Source organism: Nicotiana sylvestris, chromosome 2 (genome assembly GCF_000393655.2).
Source record: "Nicotiana sylvestris chromosome 2, ASM39365v2, whole genome shotgun sequence".
NCBI lineage: Eukaryota > Viridiplantae > Streptophyta > Magnoliopsida > Solanales > Solanaceae > Nicotiana > Nicotiana sylvestris.
Genome location: NC_091058.1, coordinates 103,487,799 through 103,503,781, shown reverse-complemented (window position 1 = coordinate 103,503,781; position 15,983 = coordinate 103,487,799). Strand labels below are relative to the sequence as shown.

The following is a 15,983-nucleotide window of genomic DNA, read 5'->3' as shown; positions in this document are numbered from 1 at the left end:
TGTACACATCGAGCTGGGCCTCGGCGTGAACCCACAACTCATATAAATGACGGGGCACGATGGGATCGGCCGAGGCACGAGACACAAAAGGTTGAGAGTGTCGACGTGCGTCCTCCGTTCTCAATGATGCCACTTGTCCAGTCAACGTGGATAACTCTGCCTCCAACTCCTTAACACGCCCCTCAAGCCCCGCTATCTTAAGCGCGGATGCCTCCTTCTCCTTGGTCAGCTCCGACCTACATCACAGAGGGTATTTTCCAAGACCATCGCTTTAGAAATAGCAGTCGCCAGCTTATCGGCACTCACACTCAACTCACCCTTAAGCCCATTAATCTCCACCGCCTTCATACCCAATTCGGCAGTCAAGCTGGCCATCTTTGCTTGTAAGTCAACGTTCTCGGCCATCACCCCTCTACTTAACTCGAGCTCATCTTCCTTCACCTTAAGGGATGCCTCAAGTTCACTGCTGCGGGAGATGCCCTTCATAAGGTCCTCGTCTCGCTCCCTCAATTCCTCGACCTTAGACGCCAATTGATCCTCCCTCTGTTTAAGCCCTTCACGGAACAATTGGAAATCAGGGTCCTGGTTGTAGATGTCGGCCATCGCACGGTACTTAGTGCGATATTCTTGATATTTGGAAGATATCTTCCCGTAGATGGCCGTCGTCTTCCTTTCCCGGTGCTTGTGCTTGTTCTCCATGATAAGGGTCTGGTACAACAATAAAGAAGTTAAAATGAAAAGACAGGTCGACAATAACAATGCAAACCCAACGACGAAAAGAAAAAGTAAGACATCTACCCGCAAGGCCATGCCGGCGACGTTCCGAGACAACTCCATGTCGCTCATTGCTCTAAGAGCCTCGCTCTCGGGGGAAGCACATAAAGGGGCTAAAGCAGACGCCACCTGATCACAGTTCGACAATAGGCTGTAGTCCCCTAGGACAACTATATGTCGATCAGAACCCTCCACTTTGGCCTCCACATGAGTATGGCGTTCTAAAAACTCACGAACATCCTCCAGGTCGAGATCTGAACCCGAGCCTTCGCCCCCAACACGTAGGCCCTCTCCGATGTTAGATGATGCACCACCCTCAGCGGAGTGCACAGAACCACCTCTTGGGTAAACCCGTTCCGTTTGGGGAGACCTCCCCGCCAAGATGGTGTCGGCCATAAGCATAGGCACAGACGCCGTCTGCGATGCACCTGTCCTACTTTTACTAGTGTCCACGGCACATCCTTCCCAAGATCAACCCTTCTCCTTTTCCTCAGTAACGACTCATCCCCATTAGAGGATTCGTCTACAAGGTGGCGGGTCGGTACAGAAGGGGTCTCTTCCCTCACAACCATATCGCGAGAAGAATCCCCCATCTGTATCGGTTGAGCACGACCTTCCCGGACGGACTCACTTAAGGTAAATTGCATTCCTACAACAATGACAGCCTATCGAAATGCAAGGACTGGGGCCCTCCACCTAGAAGCTCATCGACCTGTCATCGTGAAGAGTCGTATCAGTAGAAAATGGTATATAACCAACGAAGTGATATAGGGGAAGACATTTACCAGATGAAACTCTCGGCCCGAAACGTTTTATGAAAGTGGGCCAATCTCGGGTCTCCGTTGCATGGAGCAACAAACGGGTTACCCAATCCCTTATACCTGCGATAGAGTGGGGTGGACGCCCCATAGCTGCAAACGAGAAACAAACAAACACTATAATGAATGAAGAAGAAAAGAAAGAGCAAAAAAATGGCGACACTTACGATTCTCATTCCATCGCTCTGGGAACCTAGCAGGGTCAGACACAATGTGTTCGGTTTTGACAAAGAAGTACATATACCAAAATTTGCGACTTGCTCGGTCGTCAATCCCAACCACCAGTCCTTTTGTCCCATGGTGCCTCAAATGTACCATAGTGCCCCTATGAAAGCTGGATGAGAACAAGTGCAGAAGGTGGTGAACGGTAACCTCGCACCTCGCCAACTCCGCGTACTTTGTCAACAGTAGAAGTATTTTAAGCGTGTATGGGGAAAGTTGTGCCAGGAAAGTCAAATAGAATTGACAGAACTCTTCCGCTAATGGGAGAAGGGGGAAAGAATAGCCGATACGAAGGGGTACGCATAAAAAGCATAGTACCCAGGCCTATGGACTTCCACGAAGTCCCTTCCTGCTGGAACCATATCAACATGAGCGGGGATGTTATATTTTGTACGGAGAGCATCAATATGAACTTGTTCCATTTCAGAGAGCACGGGAATAGGAGGAGGATCCTTGAGAAAGTCGCTTCGAGACATGGGGTGTCTCGGCAGCAACTCCTCCACGGTGGGAAAGTTGTCCCTCTTTTCCACCGTCATATCCTCACCGCTAGAGGGGTGCCCCACGGACAACGGGGTGGCGTCAGAAACCCCCTCACAAGATCGATGTGTTATAGGCATCTCTTCGATGTAAAAGGTATTAAAATAATAGAGAAAGCTATGAACGAAGAATGGGAGAAGAGGAAGCAGAAAATTGTTGGAACAAACACGGGAAGGATGAGAAAGGATTCCAGAAATGAAATTGCCAAGAGTTTTTGAAAAAAACAAACCCTCCACCTATTTATAGGATTGGGTGGTGCCAGAATCGAAGCGGAAGGCTGTAGAGTGGCACTGAAACCAAAGTGACAAACCCTCAACCCTTGTCTCAAAAACACGCATAATGATGACGCACATGGAGATGATGTCATTTCCCGATAAGATACACTATCTAGTGTCTTGTTAAGCACGCTAACCTCCCGTTGTTGTCCAAGGCCTAGCGCTTCGCAAAACCAAATTTCTCCACAAGAGTGGGTGGTGTCCTCTTATCAAGGACGCACCAAGTTGCAACCTCGACAAGCGGAGGGACTAATTGTATGGGTCCAAATTTGGACGACCACGACCATTGACAAGATCTCCGTAGCTCGACGTCCTATGGAGGACGACAGACGAGCGAACAGAGACTGCATGACCTTTACTGTAGTATAGGCCCAACAGGGGGCACTAGGAATATTCTTCCGAATATTCCCTATGATATGTCTTTTAGGGTTCAGAAGGGGTTTGTCCCTTATTATATATAGCGGGAAAACAACCTTGTAACTAGCTAAGAACACTAACTGTAATACTTTTCTATATAACGATTGACATCCTTAATGTTCGATCACTCATCTTCACAAGATCAAGAAATATTAGGATTGTGTTCATCTTTTATACCTTTTGTTCTAGAGATTAGTATACTTAGCTAAGATTTACCCCTCCAATTTCTTTAATTGATTTATTCAAAAAGGTTCCAATATCTTTTGAGTCAAACAAGTAGTAGGAGTATTATTTTATGCTCATAGGGGATACAATTTATGTAGAAGTTGATAGAACAACTAATATCCTTAATTTCCCCTCAATCTTTTGCCCGTATTATGATACACCCGAGATTACAAACAAGAAATTAATAAGAAAACTCAATCTTCTAAGGAGCTAAAAGAGGAGATCTCCTGAATAAAGATTGAAAGGAGAAGAGATAATTCAGTGAAGAAGAAGGGAAAGAGATTTCATTTCACCAAAAAACGTTCTACTAAATGTGTACAACAGAATTCCCTATTTATTCCCAACTAGTCACTGTAAAAATCCCTAATGACCTCCCCCTGTTAACGACCTCTGCTCCTTTTAACTGTCTAACTAACTCCTTCAAACGACATCGTAAGACCCTTTTCATTAGCTACTAAATCACTTATCCAAATGGCTGCGTTTTATTTATTCTCCCTTTACTAAACTAAACGACACAATATAGCTACTATTTACATTTCAGAGTATATCCTCCTCAGCTGTATTCAACCATTTCACAAGTACTTGGGCTACAAGTCTGCCATTGCGAGGAACCAACCTTCTTTCTCGTACTGCTTCAGGAACTAGTAGTACAACACCATGATCAGTAACTTGAGCAAGGATAATGCGCGACACGTAAGCTGAATTAACTCTCCTATTTAATTGAGAAATATGGAATGTGGGGTGAATTTTAGTGCCTGCAGGCAATGCGAGTTTATAAGCCACTGAACCGATCTTCTGGAGCACCTGAAATGGCCCAAAATACTTAGGGGAAAGTTTCTGGTGAGAATGAGATTTGAGGGAGAGTTGTCTGTAAGGTTGCAATCTCACATACACCAGTCACCCATCGCTAGTGTTCTCTCGAACCTACCCTTGTCAGCTTTAACTTTCATCCTTTGTTGAGCTTGAGCCAAAAGAGACTTTAAAGTTCTGAGAGTGGATTCCCTAGCATGCAAACTTCTGTCCACCGAGTCAAGTTGAGAATCAAATGGCATATATGGAACCAAGGAAGGAGGTGTTTGTCCATAGAGGATCTCATAAGGAGTTGATTTTGCAGCTGAGTGATAAGAGGTGTTATACCACCATCCCGCCAAGGGCAACCATTTGCACCACTTTTTTGGTCTATCTGCCAACATACATCTCAGGAAGCACTCGAGGCACCTATTCATAGCCTCTGTTTGGCCATCACTCTAAGGGTGATAGGCTGAAGACATGTGGACATTGACTTGCTGCAACTTAAAGAACTCTTGCCAGAACTTACAGAGAAAGATAGCATCCCTATCAGAGACGATTGACTGAGGTAACCCATGCAACCCAAACACATTATCCATAAAAAGTTGGGCCACATCCAAAGTTGTATAAGGATGTTTCGAGCTGAGGAAATGGGCATATTTGCTCAGTTTGTCCATAACTACAAAAACCACAGACTTTTCATGTGAAGGAGGAAGGCAATGAAGTCCATGGAAATTGCCACGATCCTAAACCTGGACCCGGTCGTGATGGCGCCTCTCGTGAAGACAAGGCCAGTCGACACTTCCCACTTCAATTTTCAACAGTTAAACCATAAGGAATAAGTCTAAAGTATAATAGATAGAATCTCAAAGTAGTAGATAATAGCATAATTTGTGGAATACAACCCCACACAGCCCGATACCGGGATGTCACTAGTCATGAGCATCTAAAAATCCGGAATACTTAGAAAAGTCTACAGAATTTAATACAAAAACTAAAACAAGGAGAAATAAGATAGGGAAGAAGCTCTGGGTTGCGAACGCCGACAATTACCTAGAAAATCTTCTGCTTGAACAAGTGCTGGAGGCTACGATGATCAGTAAGGTCACAAGACACACCATACAAGTAATGCCTCCAAATCTTCAACGTGTGAACTATGGCAGCCAACTCCAAATCATGTACGGGGTAGTTCTTCTCATGGGGCTTCAACTAACGAGAAGCATAAGCAATAACTCTACCTACACAACCAAAACCAACTCTCGAAGCATCACAATACACGGTATATGAACCTGAAGCTGATGGCAAAACTAACACTAGAGCTGTGGTCAAGGCTCTCTTGAACTTCTGAAAGTTCTCCTCACACTCATCCGACCATCCTTCTGAGTCAACTTGGTCAAAGGTGATGCGATAGACGAGAATCCCTGAACAAACCGGCGATAATAGCCTGCCAAACCAAGAAAGTTGCAAATCTCTGTGGCGGAGGATGGTCTGGGCCAACTCTGAAATGCCTCTATCTTCTTTGGATCAACCTGAATACCCTCACTGGACACCACGTGCCCCAAGAAAGCCACTGAATTGAGCCAGAACTCACACTTGGAGAATTTTGCATAAAGTTTCTCCTCCCTCAATCTTTGCAACACAACTCTCAAATGCTCTGCGTGGTCCTCCTGACTACGTGAATATACCAGAATATCATCAATGAAGACTATGACAAACAAGTCGAGATAAGGTCGGAAAAAGCTGTTCATCAAATGCATGAACGCTGCTGGGGCATTGGTCAGCCCAAAAAACATCACCAAGAACTTATAATGACCATATCAGGTCCTGAAAGCCGTCTTAAGAATATCCAAGTCTCTGATCTTCAACTAGTGATAACCCAAATGGAGATCAATCTTGGAGAACACTCTCGCTCCCTGAAGCTGGTCGAATAAATCATCAATGCGAGGCAAAGGATACTTGTTCTTAATTGTTACCTTGTTCAATTGCCTATAATCAATGCACATCCTCATAGTGTCATCCTTCTTCTTCACAAATAGAACTGGCGCACCCCAAGGTAACACACTAGGCCGAATGAACCCCTTATCGAGGAGTACCTGAAGCTGCTCCTTTAACTCCTTCAACTCCGCTGGTGTCATACAATACATCAGGATAGAAATGGGCTGAGTGCCCGGCACCAAGTTAATACCAAAGTCAATATCCATGTCTGATGGCATGCCTGGCAGGTCTGCAGGAAACACATCGGGAAAATCCCTCACAGCTGGAACAGAATCAATACTGGGAGTCTCTGCACCGACATCCCTTACAAAGGCTAGATACGAAAGACAACCCTTCCCAACCATATGCTGGGCTTTCAAAAATGAGATTACCCTACCGGGAACATAATCAGTCAAACCTCGCCACTCAATCCGTGGCATACTTGGTATCGCCAATGTGACTATCTTGGCATGACAATCCAGAATAGCACGACATGGAGATAGCAAATCCATGCCCAAAATGACATCAAAATCCATCATACACAGTAATAGAAGATCCACTTGGGTCTCCAGACCCCCAATAGTTACCACACACGACCGGTACACACGGTCTACAACAACAGTATCGCCCACCGGGGTAGATACATGAATAGGTAAAGTAAGAAACTCACGGGGCATACCCAAATGACAAGCAAAGTATGATGACACATAAAAAAGGTGGAATCGAGATCAAATAATACAGAAGCACCTCTGTGGCAGACTGAGACAATGCCTGTAATAATAGCATCTGAAGCAATAACATCGGGCCTAGCTGGAAGGGCATAGAAACGGGCCTGACCGCCACCTGATCGACCTCCCCCTCTGGGACGACCCCTAGCTAACTGACCTCCACCCTTAGCTGGATGGGCGGGTGGTGATGAAGTAACTGGCGCTGAAGCCGATAACTGACCCCTTTGCTGAGATGAATTCGCAAGACGACGAGAGCACTGCCTCCACATATGACCCTTCTCTCCACACTCATAACAACTCTCAGGTGCTGGAGAAGGGGACTGAAGGGAACCCCTCGCACCGGAGTGACTAGCAGATGCACCTGGCATAGAAGAGCCCTGAACTGATAGAGCACGAGACGAACTCTAAGATGGAAGGGCACTAAGTGATGACTGACCCTGATGAGAAATGTGAGAACCATGACCCGATGATGCCCCATAATAACCTAGGTGAGCTGGCTGAGCATGCCTGAATGGACAGCCGCTACCATGCTGAAACTGACCTCTCGAAGAAGCACCACTATAACTACCAGATCCTTGAGGCCTCTTGGCCTCCCTCTCCTCTCACTCTTGGCGACGAGCAGACTCAATCTCACGGGCGATATCCACAACCTCCTTGAAAGTAGCACCAGTCACCCTCTCTCTGGTCATGAGAATACGAAGCTAGTAAGTGAGGCCATCAACAAACCTCCTAATCCTCTCCCTATCTGTCGGAACTAACCAAATAGCATGACGAGCTAACTCGGAGAACCTCATCTCATACTGCATCACAGTCATCTCTCCCTGATGCAACCACTCAAACTCCCTATGCAGCTCCTCTCTGCGAGACTGCGGCACATACTTCTCTAGAAAGAGAACGGAGAACTGCTGCCAGGTAAAGGGTGCTGCACCAACAGCCTTGTGCCGCTCAAAATCCTCCCACCAAGTGAAGGCAGCTCCAGAAAATAGATAAGTAGTGAAAGCGACCCCGCTGGTCTCCAGAATACCTATTGTACGAAGCATCCTCTGACACTTATCCAAGAAACCCTGGGCATCCTCGCCCTCTGCTCCACTGAAGGTCGGAGGTTGAAGTCTACCAAACCTCTCCAACCTACGCTGCTCATCCTTTGGCATGGCAGGAACTACATAATCCTGGGCAGCTGCAACCAGCTGGGCTGGATGTGACCCCTACGTCTGAAGTCCTTGCATGAATTGCTTAGGTGTGTGAGCGGCGGGAGTCTGATTGCCTCCCCCGGCTTGAGAAGTAGCTATAGCTGTAGTAGCTGAGACCGCCTGAGCTAGGTCAGTGCAAACCGATAGGATCTGAGCCAAGGCCTCCTAAAGACCCGGAATCACAATGGGCACAGCTGGTGCCTGAGCTGGTGCTGCTGGAGCGTCCATAACTGGGACCAGATCCTGAACTAGGGCGACTGGTGGATCTGCAGGTGCTGCCCTAGCTGCTGTGCTGGCCACACCTCTACCCCTATCGCGACCATGATCGCGTCCTTGGCCTCTAGTGGCCATAGCTGGTGGTACTGGTGGCCGTCCATCCTAACCTACCCGCGTGCCCTCACCATCTGTGAGAGAATAGATTAATATAAGTTTAGTACTCGGATCAACAAATTCACACGACAAGAATTTCAAGAATATGAAGTTTTTCCTAAAGGTTTTGCAGCCTCTCGAGGATAAGTACAGACGTCTCCGTACCGATCCGCAAGACTCTACTAAACCTGCTCATGAATCGTGAGACCTATGTAACCTAGGCTCTGATACCAACTTGTCAAGACCCTAAACCCGGACCCGGTCGTGATGGCGCCTCTCGTGAAGACAAGGCCAGCCGACACTTCCCACTTCAATTTTTAATAGTTAAACCATAAGGAATAAGTCTAAAGCATAATAAATAGAATCTCAAAGTAGCAGATAATAACATAATTTGCAAAATACAACCCCACACAGCCCGATACCGGGGTGTCACTAGTCATGAGCATCTAAAAATCCGGAATACTCAGAATAGTCTACAGAGTTTAATAAAAAAACTAAAACAAGGAGAAATAAGATAGGGAAAAAGCTCTAGGTTACGAACGCCGGTAGCTACCTAGAAAATCTTTGGATCCGCCTGAGCTGGAAAGATCAACACTCGGGAGCGGGACCAAATACGCTTGAATCTGTACACAGGGTGCAGGGAGTAAAGTGAGTACTCCAACTCAGTAAGTAATAATCATAAATAAAGACTAAAAGCATGAAATCACGTAAGGCACATTATAGGCTATAATGAAGTAGTAATACAGGTAAGAACGGTGGTTTAGTAAAGATATGTAAAATCGTATAAGTTCGGTTTAAACTTCAAGAAATGCCTATTCAACAATTAAACAGGTAAATGCAGACAAATAAGACAGATAAGTACATAAAGGATTGCCCCTCGGGAACAATGTCAACAATACCAGCCCCTCGGGCTATATCTCACATCACAATGGGTACCCGCGCTCACTGGGGGTGTGCAGACTCCTGGAGGGGCCCCTTACAGCCCAAGCGCAATAGCAAGCCATCTAGTGGCGTCATCACTAGGCTCTCGGCCTCATATCAACAAGCCACCTCGTGGCGTACATATCTCACGCCCTCGGCCTCATGATCATAATCAATGTTTCCTCACAAATAGGCCCCCGACCTTACTCAGTCAAAAACCTCACAAGCCACTCGGCAGTAGTAAAACATGATTCTCAGCCCAATTATCATTTAAATGTTAAAACATAGTAAACATGGCTGAGTATGAAAACAGTGGAGTATAACATGATTGAATTCAAGTATAAAGTCAAACTAGTGAGCAAATATCAATAAAAATCCCCGAAGGGTTCAAATAGTTGGCACGAGGCCCAAATATGGCATTCAGCCCAAATAATGATGATAGCAAATAGATCAGTCAAACACGCGGTAAAATAGTCATTCGGGACGGACTACATCACAATCCAGAGTGCACGACCCCACGCTTGTCATCAAGCGTGTGCGTCACCTCAATATAGCACAACGATGTGCAAATCTGGGGTTTCATACCCTCAGAACATCATTTATAATCATTACTCACCTCAATCCGGTCCAAACTCTAGCCTCGGCCTTTGCCCCTCGAATCGCCTCCACTCGCATCGAATCTACCCAAAATTAGAATCACGGCGTCAAAATATGCTAAAGGAACGAAGCCCAAGCAAAAATAATCAATATACAACACAAATCCCGAAATTACCAAAACACGACCCCCGGGCCCACGTCTCGAAATTCGATAAAATTTATATCACTGGGTTTCTTATCTCCCCACGAGTTCATACATATCAAAAGTACCAAAATCCGACCAAAATAGGTCCCTCAAATCCTCAAGTTTAGGTCTCCAATACCAAGCCCTAGCTTCCCCAATTTTAACCCTTAATTTCCATTAATTATGGCTCTAATCCGTGAAATAATACCATAGGAACGAGTTTTAGGTCCAAAATCCTTACCTCAATAAAATTTCCTTGAAATCCCTCTTCAAAATCATCCAAAAAGCTCCAAAGCCGACTTAGAAATGGTGAAATAGCTCAAAAATCATGAAGGACACAATTTATACCTTCTAGCCCAGTCATTTTTGCATATGCGGCCATATACCCGCTTCTGCGGTACCGCATTTGCAGCCAAAGAACTGCTTCTGCAGTTTTCACTTATTCTGCCCCGATCCGCATCTGCGATGCACCAGCTGCACCTGCGGCATCGCAGGTGCGGTCCACTAACTGCTTCTGCGGTTTCCTGCCTCCCTAGCTCCATCCACTTATGCGGCTCCCTTCCACGCATCTGCGAGATCGCACCTGCGGTCTCCAATCCGCAGGTGCGTAAATACCAGAAGCAGCAAAAATCTGCAGCTTACCAAAATTCCAAACTTCTCCGTCAACCATCCGAAATCACCCCGAGACCCTCGGGACCTCAACCAAAGGCACAAACATATCCCATAACCCTATTCAAACTTGTACCAATCTTCAAAATACCTCAATAAACATCGAATCAACCCAAAACACATCGGATTCAAGCCTATGTTTCCAAAATCTTCCTAATTACGCTTTTGATCAAAAACCCAACCAAACCACGTCCGAATGATCTGAAATTTTGCACACATATCCCAAATGACACCACGAAACTATTGCAACTCTTGGAATTCCATTCCGACCCCTATGTCAAAATCTCACCTATCAACCGGAAACCGCCATAAGACCAACTTCGCCAATTCAAGCCTAAATCTACTCCGAACCTCCAAAATTCATTCCAATCACGCTCCTAAGTCCCAAATCACCTCCCAAAGCTAACCAAACCATCGGAACTCACATCCGAGCCCTCTAACACATAAGTCAATATCTTGTTGACTTTTCCAACTTAAGCTCCCTCAAAAGAGACAAGTGTCTCAAACCTTACCAAATCCTTTCCGAACTCGAGCCAACCAACCCGATCACATATAGAACCGATAGACAAAGCAATAAGAAGCAGAAATAGGGGAAACAGAGCGGTAACTCATGAGACGACTGGCAGGGTCGTCATAGAAATATGTTGCCATACTCTATCAGGTATATAGAGAGGTTGGAGGAGGCCAGGAGAAGCCACAATTTCATTCTTACACATTTGGCAAGTGTCACAAGATCGTACATATGCATACATATCCTGCTTCATGCCTTTCTAGTAGAAGAATTGTTTCAGCCTATTGTAAGTTGCTTGAACCCCAGAATGACCTCCAATGGAACTACTATGGTGCAGATTCAACAGATCCCGCCTCAACATAACATCTTTGCCTATAACAACCTTTCCCTTCCTAATCAGTACATCTCCTTTCAGTTGATATGGAAGTTGGGCTTCAGGATCTAACCTCAAGTCATGGATAATCTTCACCAGCTTACTGTCAGATGCCCAAGAAGCTGCGATTCTAGGCCATAACTGAGTATTGACACCAGTCAAACTACAACATTGAATCTGCTCAATACCTTCTTGTTGTCTTCTAGATAAAGTATCAGCAACTAAGTTTTCTTTTCCCTTTTTATATTGAATACTATAGTCATACCCCAGCAGCTTTACTAACCACTTCTGTTGACTAGGGGTGGTAATTCTCTGTTCGAGCAAGTACTTTAAACTATGATGATATGTTTTAATGATGAAATGTCTCCCAATCAAATAGGGTCTCCATTTCTGCATCGATGTAATGATAGCTAAATACTCCCTTTCATATATAGATAAAGCCTGATTCTTTGGAGATAAAGCTTTACTGAAGAAAGCAATTGGTCTGCCCAACTGCATAAGCACAACTCCCAATCCTCCTCCTGAAGCATCAGATTCTATAATGAAATCTTGAGTGAAATCTGGTAATGCAAGCACAAGTGCTAAGGTTATAGCCAACTTCAGAGCCCTAAAAGCAGCTACAACTTCTTCTGACCACTGAAATGATTCCTTCTTTAACATTTCAGTTAGTGGTCTAGCAATGAGACCATACCCCTTAATAAATCTTCTATAATAGCCAGTTAGCCCCAAAAATCCCCTCAAAGCCTTGATAGTCTTGGGCATTGGCCAGTCCAACACTGGCTCAGTATAAAGAACAGAGCAAGAGACTCCAAGAAAGCAAACTAAACCATAGATACGAAAGATTTCCTATAAAGGGTCTGGCAACCCATAAGGGACGGCTTGCCAAGCTACACAAACAGTTAGTTTGCTTATAGTCGCAAAAGTTTTCCTACAAAGGGGCTGGCTTCAACAACCCATAAGGGACGGTTTGCCAAGATACACAACTTAGAAAACTTTTGTACTATAACCAACGTTAGCTGTGTATAACTGTGAAAACTTTCGTACTACAATAAGCTAACTTTCTTAGAGTATTCTTACTCTATTTTCATACATGGACCGGCCTTTCTGTCCATTCGAAAGAAAGAACAAGAGGGAAATTTAAAAAGCATACATATGTAATATATCACAAAAGATTTAAAAAGGTTACAAGATGATCTTACAACTACTACAAGGCCTCCTTTATATAGGACTAGGAGGTTACTACAAGACAAACTCACATTATTAAATAAACCTTTACTACAAGACAAACTCACATTATTAAATAAACCTATCTTACATGGAAAACTTATCTACAAGTGGGTCCCTCTTGGCATGTGAAGGACTTTAGGCAAAACAACTAAAAAGCTCTTGAAAACATATGAAAGGGGTGAAATATACATGGTATAGCATGTGAAAGTATGCGGGGGCATGTGTTGGCATGTGAAAGTAGGGTGTTGTATGTGACGAAGCGTGTGGAAGCATGTGAAAGCAAGTGGAAGTGGGGCCCGGATAGTACAGAAAGATATGAAATGTCTTGGCATGGGTAGATGATTTTTGAGGGGTTTTTGGTAGGTAATGTAGGATTATGGTGGGATTAGCAGGGATTTAGTATGGTTCATTAATTCTAGGGTTGTCTTCTAGGCATCTTTTCAAAGACCTTGTGTAGTAACGCCTGGAACTTGATGGTCCTTCTTCACTGTGCTCTTTCTCTTTTGGATTGAGAGATGTAATATGCAACCTTGATCTGGAAATGTCATGAGTAACTTTTCTCGGATAACTTCATATGGGGTTTGATATTCTTTTGTTGCTTCCCGGAATCTTTCCCAGTGAGGATGATTGTTGGTATAATTCCAGCTTGCCCAATCTTTTGGCCATATCTCCCTCGGGATGCACTTATTTTGGCTGGAAAAAGATTATTTGTGCCTTGCTATATTCTTCTTCCATGGATAAAATAGATACGGGAAATTTCCACTAGAATGATGCCTCTGCTTACGCCTGGACTTTTCCATTAATAATCTTCACTGGCATGTGGAATATGGATACCTTTGCTGTGTAGGAATCGTTGAAATATTTTATCCAATATCTTCTAGGTTTGAACCATAGCAAAAATACTTTTAAGAGCTGGTGCAATGTTATCAAAATCCTTGAAGACGTTGCATTTGAATTCCATGAAAATATATTACTGAAGGCATAGGTACCAGAAAAACCATAATAGTTTTTGTGAAAAATCCTTGGCTTGAGCTATGAATATATGGCAGAACGGATATTCTGGATTAACCCCATATGGCTTGAGAATGGATCCTTCATGTTGGCAGAAAACTTGGAGCTCATAATAAGTTCTTCTTTCCATAATAATTGATGGATCAAAGGGATCCATGAGGTTGAACAACTCCGGTGGATGATCTGTTGGCTAACTTGTTCCTGGTATATTTGAAAGCATAAAGATGTGGCTAATTAGCTTTTGCTTTGACTTCAGTTTTGCTGGGGAAAATCTTTTTGAGAATTCTTCTGATCGAGACAGAAAATCTGCGAGAATATTATCCTTTCCTTTCAGGTGCTTGACTTGAAACTTGTATGGTGAGAACCACTGAGCCCATCTGAGAAGCTGAGGCCTGAGAATAATTTTTGCATTTATCTGGATCATCTTTGGGAAGGCCTTCATATCCATCTCTATTAGAAATTCTGTATAAATAAGGAAGAAACTGAATTTCTTGATTCCATTCTTTACTGCAAGAATTTCTTTGAAAGTGGAGTGATAATGTTGCTCGGCATCTTTGAACTTTCCACTGACATATCCATATATTTTTCTCTGGCCATCTTTTTCTTCAAATAGAACAACACTCCAATATTCATTGCTGGCATCAGATTGCAGTATCTTCTTTCCATCTGAAGGGATGTAGAGAGACTTGACATTTTTAGATATCTCCAGTATTTCCCTAATTGCTTCATCTTGTTTCTTTCCCCATGATGGAGCATTTTTTTAGCATCTTTGTGAGTGGAGAAATGTATGTAGAGATATATGGGATGACTTACATAATTTACGACACCCAAGAATTGTTGTATATGCTTTGTTGTGAGGTTGGTATCCGGAAATTTGAGTAATTCCTGACATATATGTGATCTTGGACTATATGCACTTTGGACAAAATGCATACCGAGAAAATTAATTTCTTTTTGAGCAAGAACCATCTTTTTTGCTAAGAGCATGATTCCGTAATGTGTTACCAATACCTCAAATTGATGAAGAGAGTTGACATGTTCCTCCAATGTATCACTAAATAACATGATGTCATCGATGTAAACTAAAGAGGTATGGAGGATGGGTTGGAATATTTTTATCATGGCCTTTTGGAACAAGGAGGGTGCAGTTTTTAACCCGAAGGGCATGACTTTCCACTGGAAGTGATGATCGGGGATGTAGAATCCCGTTTTGGGTCTTTCTTCAGGGTGAATTCCCAATTGCCAAAATCAAGATTTTAAATCAAACTTGGAAAAATATTTGGCCTTGGTTAAGTGGGAGAAAAGAGTGAGTTTATACTTGGAGGAAGTGGTTAAGTGGTTGGTAGTTAATAACTAACCTGAGTTTTCCTCTTATCTGCTCAGCTTTTTTGTTGACATAAAATGCTTCGCATGCCCATTATGAATCTGACGGCTCTATTAGATCAAATTCCAAAAGTTCTTCGCATTCCTTCTTTGCAAGCTGAAGATGATCTAGATTCATGCCTGAATGGCTGGCTTTTGTTGGATTGATATATTTATTTTTCTTGAAAGGGAGCTTAATAAAAAACTCTTTGATTTTCCATAACGGGCTTTTCCCTTTCTTCATGAAATCCTTGTGGGATTCAACACATGAATGTTCAATGAGATTTTGCTCAATTTCTTTGATTTGTTCATCATTGGTGATTTGGAATAGCTTTGGAATCTCATAATAAGGTTTGAACTGCTTTTTAAAAGCTATCCCGTTAGCCTTGGTATGGAGTTGATCCCTAAGTTTGTCTGTAAATGTCGAATCCAACAATAAGATCTTTTCCTAGTACATCAGACCCTATTGGCTTGGTTCTATACTTTAATCCTAGAAAGAACTCAATTGTGACCTTTTGCTTTGTGATAACGGTGGTAGTCAAGATTCCATTTGATGCAGTGTTAAAATCCTTAAAGTGTGGCACCCATTGATCTTCAGGGAGAACATCATGATTTATGAGTGAGGAAGCAGCTCCGGTGTTGATGAAAGCAATAGCTTGAGTTGGTTTATCCCATTTGGATGAATAGACCTTTGTTCTACTTGAGGAATGACTACAAGACCGTTGATCTCCTCTCGGACTTCGATCACTGGATAAAATGTTTCAATGAATCCTACACAGCAAAGGTATTCATGTTCCATAGGCCAGTGAA

General features: G+C 43.6%; 1 protein-coding gene across 1 annotated transcript; it reads right to left on the bottom strand.

Moving 5' to 3' along the window:
* Positions 1 to 3,805: 3,805 nt before the first annotated feature.
* Positions 3,806 to 7,028, bottom strand: LOC104211176 (uncharacterized). Its single transcript, XM_009760187.2, has 4 exons — positions 6,917 to 7,028; positions 4,587 to 4,736; positions 4,161 to 4,451; positions 3,806 to 4,023 (listed from the first exon to the last, which is right to left on the bottom strand). Exons 1-4 carry the CDS (start codon positions 7,026 to 7,028, stop codon positions 3,806 to 3,808), a joined length of 771 nt encoding a protein of 256 aa, XP_009758489.2.
* Between the last annotated feature and the right edge of the window lie 8,955 nt (positions 7,029 to 15,983).

Coding starts and splice junctions, on each gene's coding strand:
- LOC104211176 (XM_009760187.2), bottom strand. CDS start 7,028: ATGTGGAGGCAGTGCTCTCGTCGTCTTGCGAATTCATCTCAGCAAAGG. Junction 4,452..4,586: donor TAGGGATGCTATCTTTCTCT/GTAAGTTCTGGC, acceptor GTATGTTGGCAG/ATAGACCAAAAAAGTGGTGC. Junction 4,024..4,160: donor ACTAGCGATGGGTGACTGGT/GTATGTGAGATT, acceptor CATTGCCTGCAG/GCACTAAAATTCACCCCACA.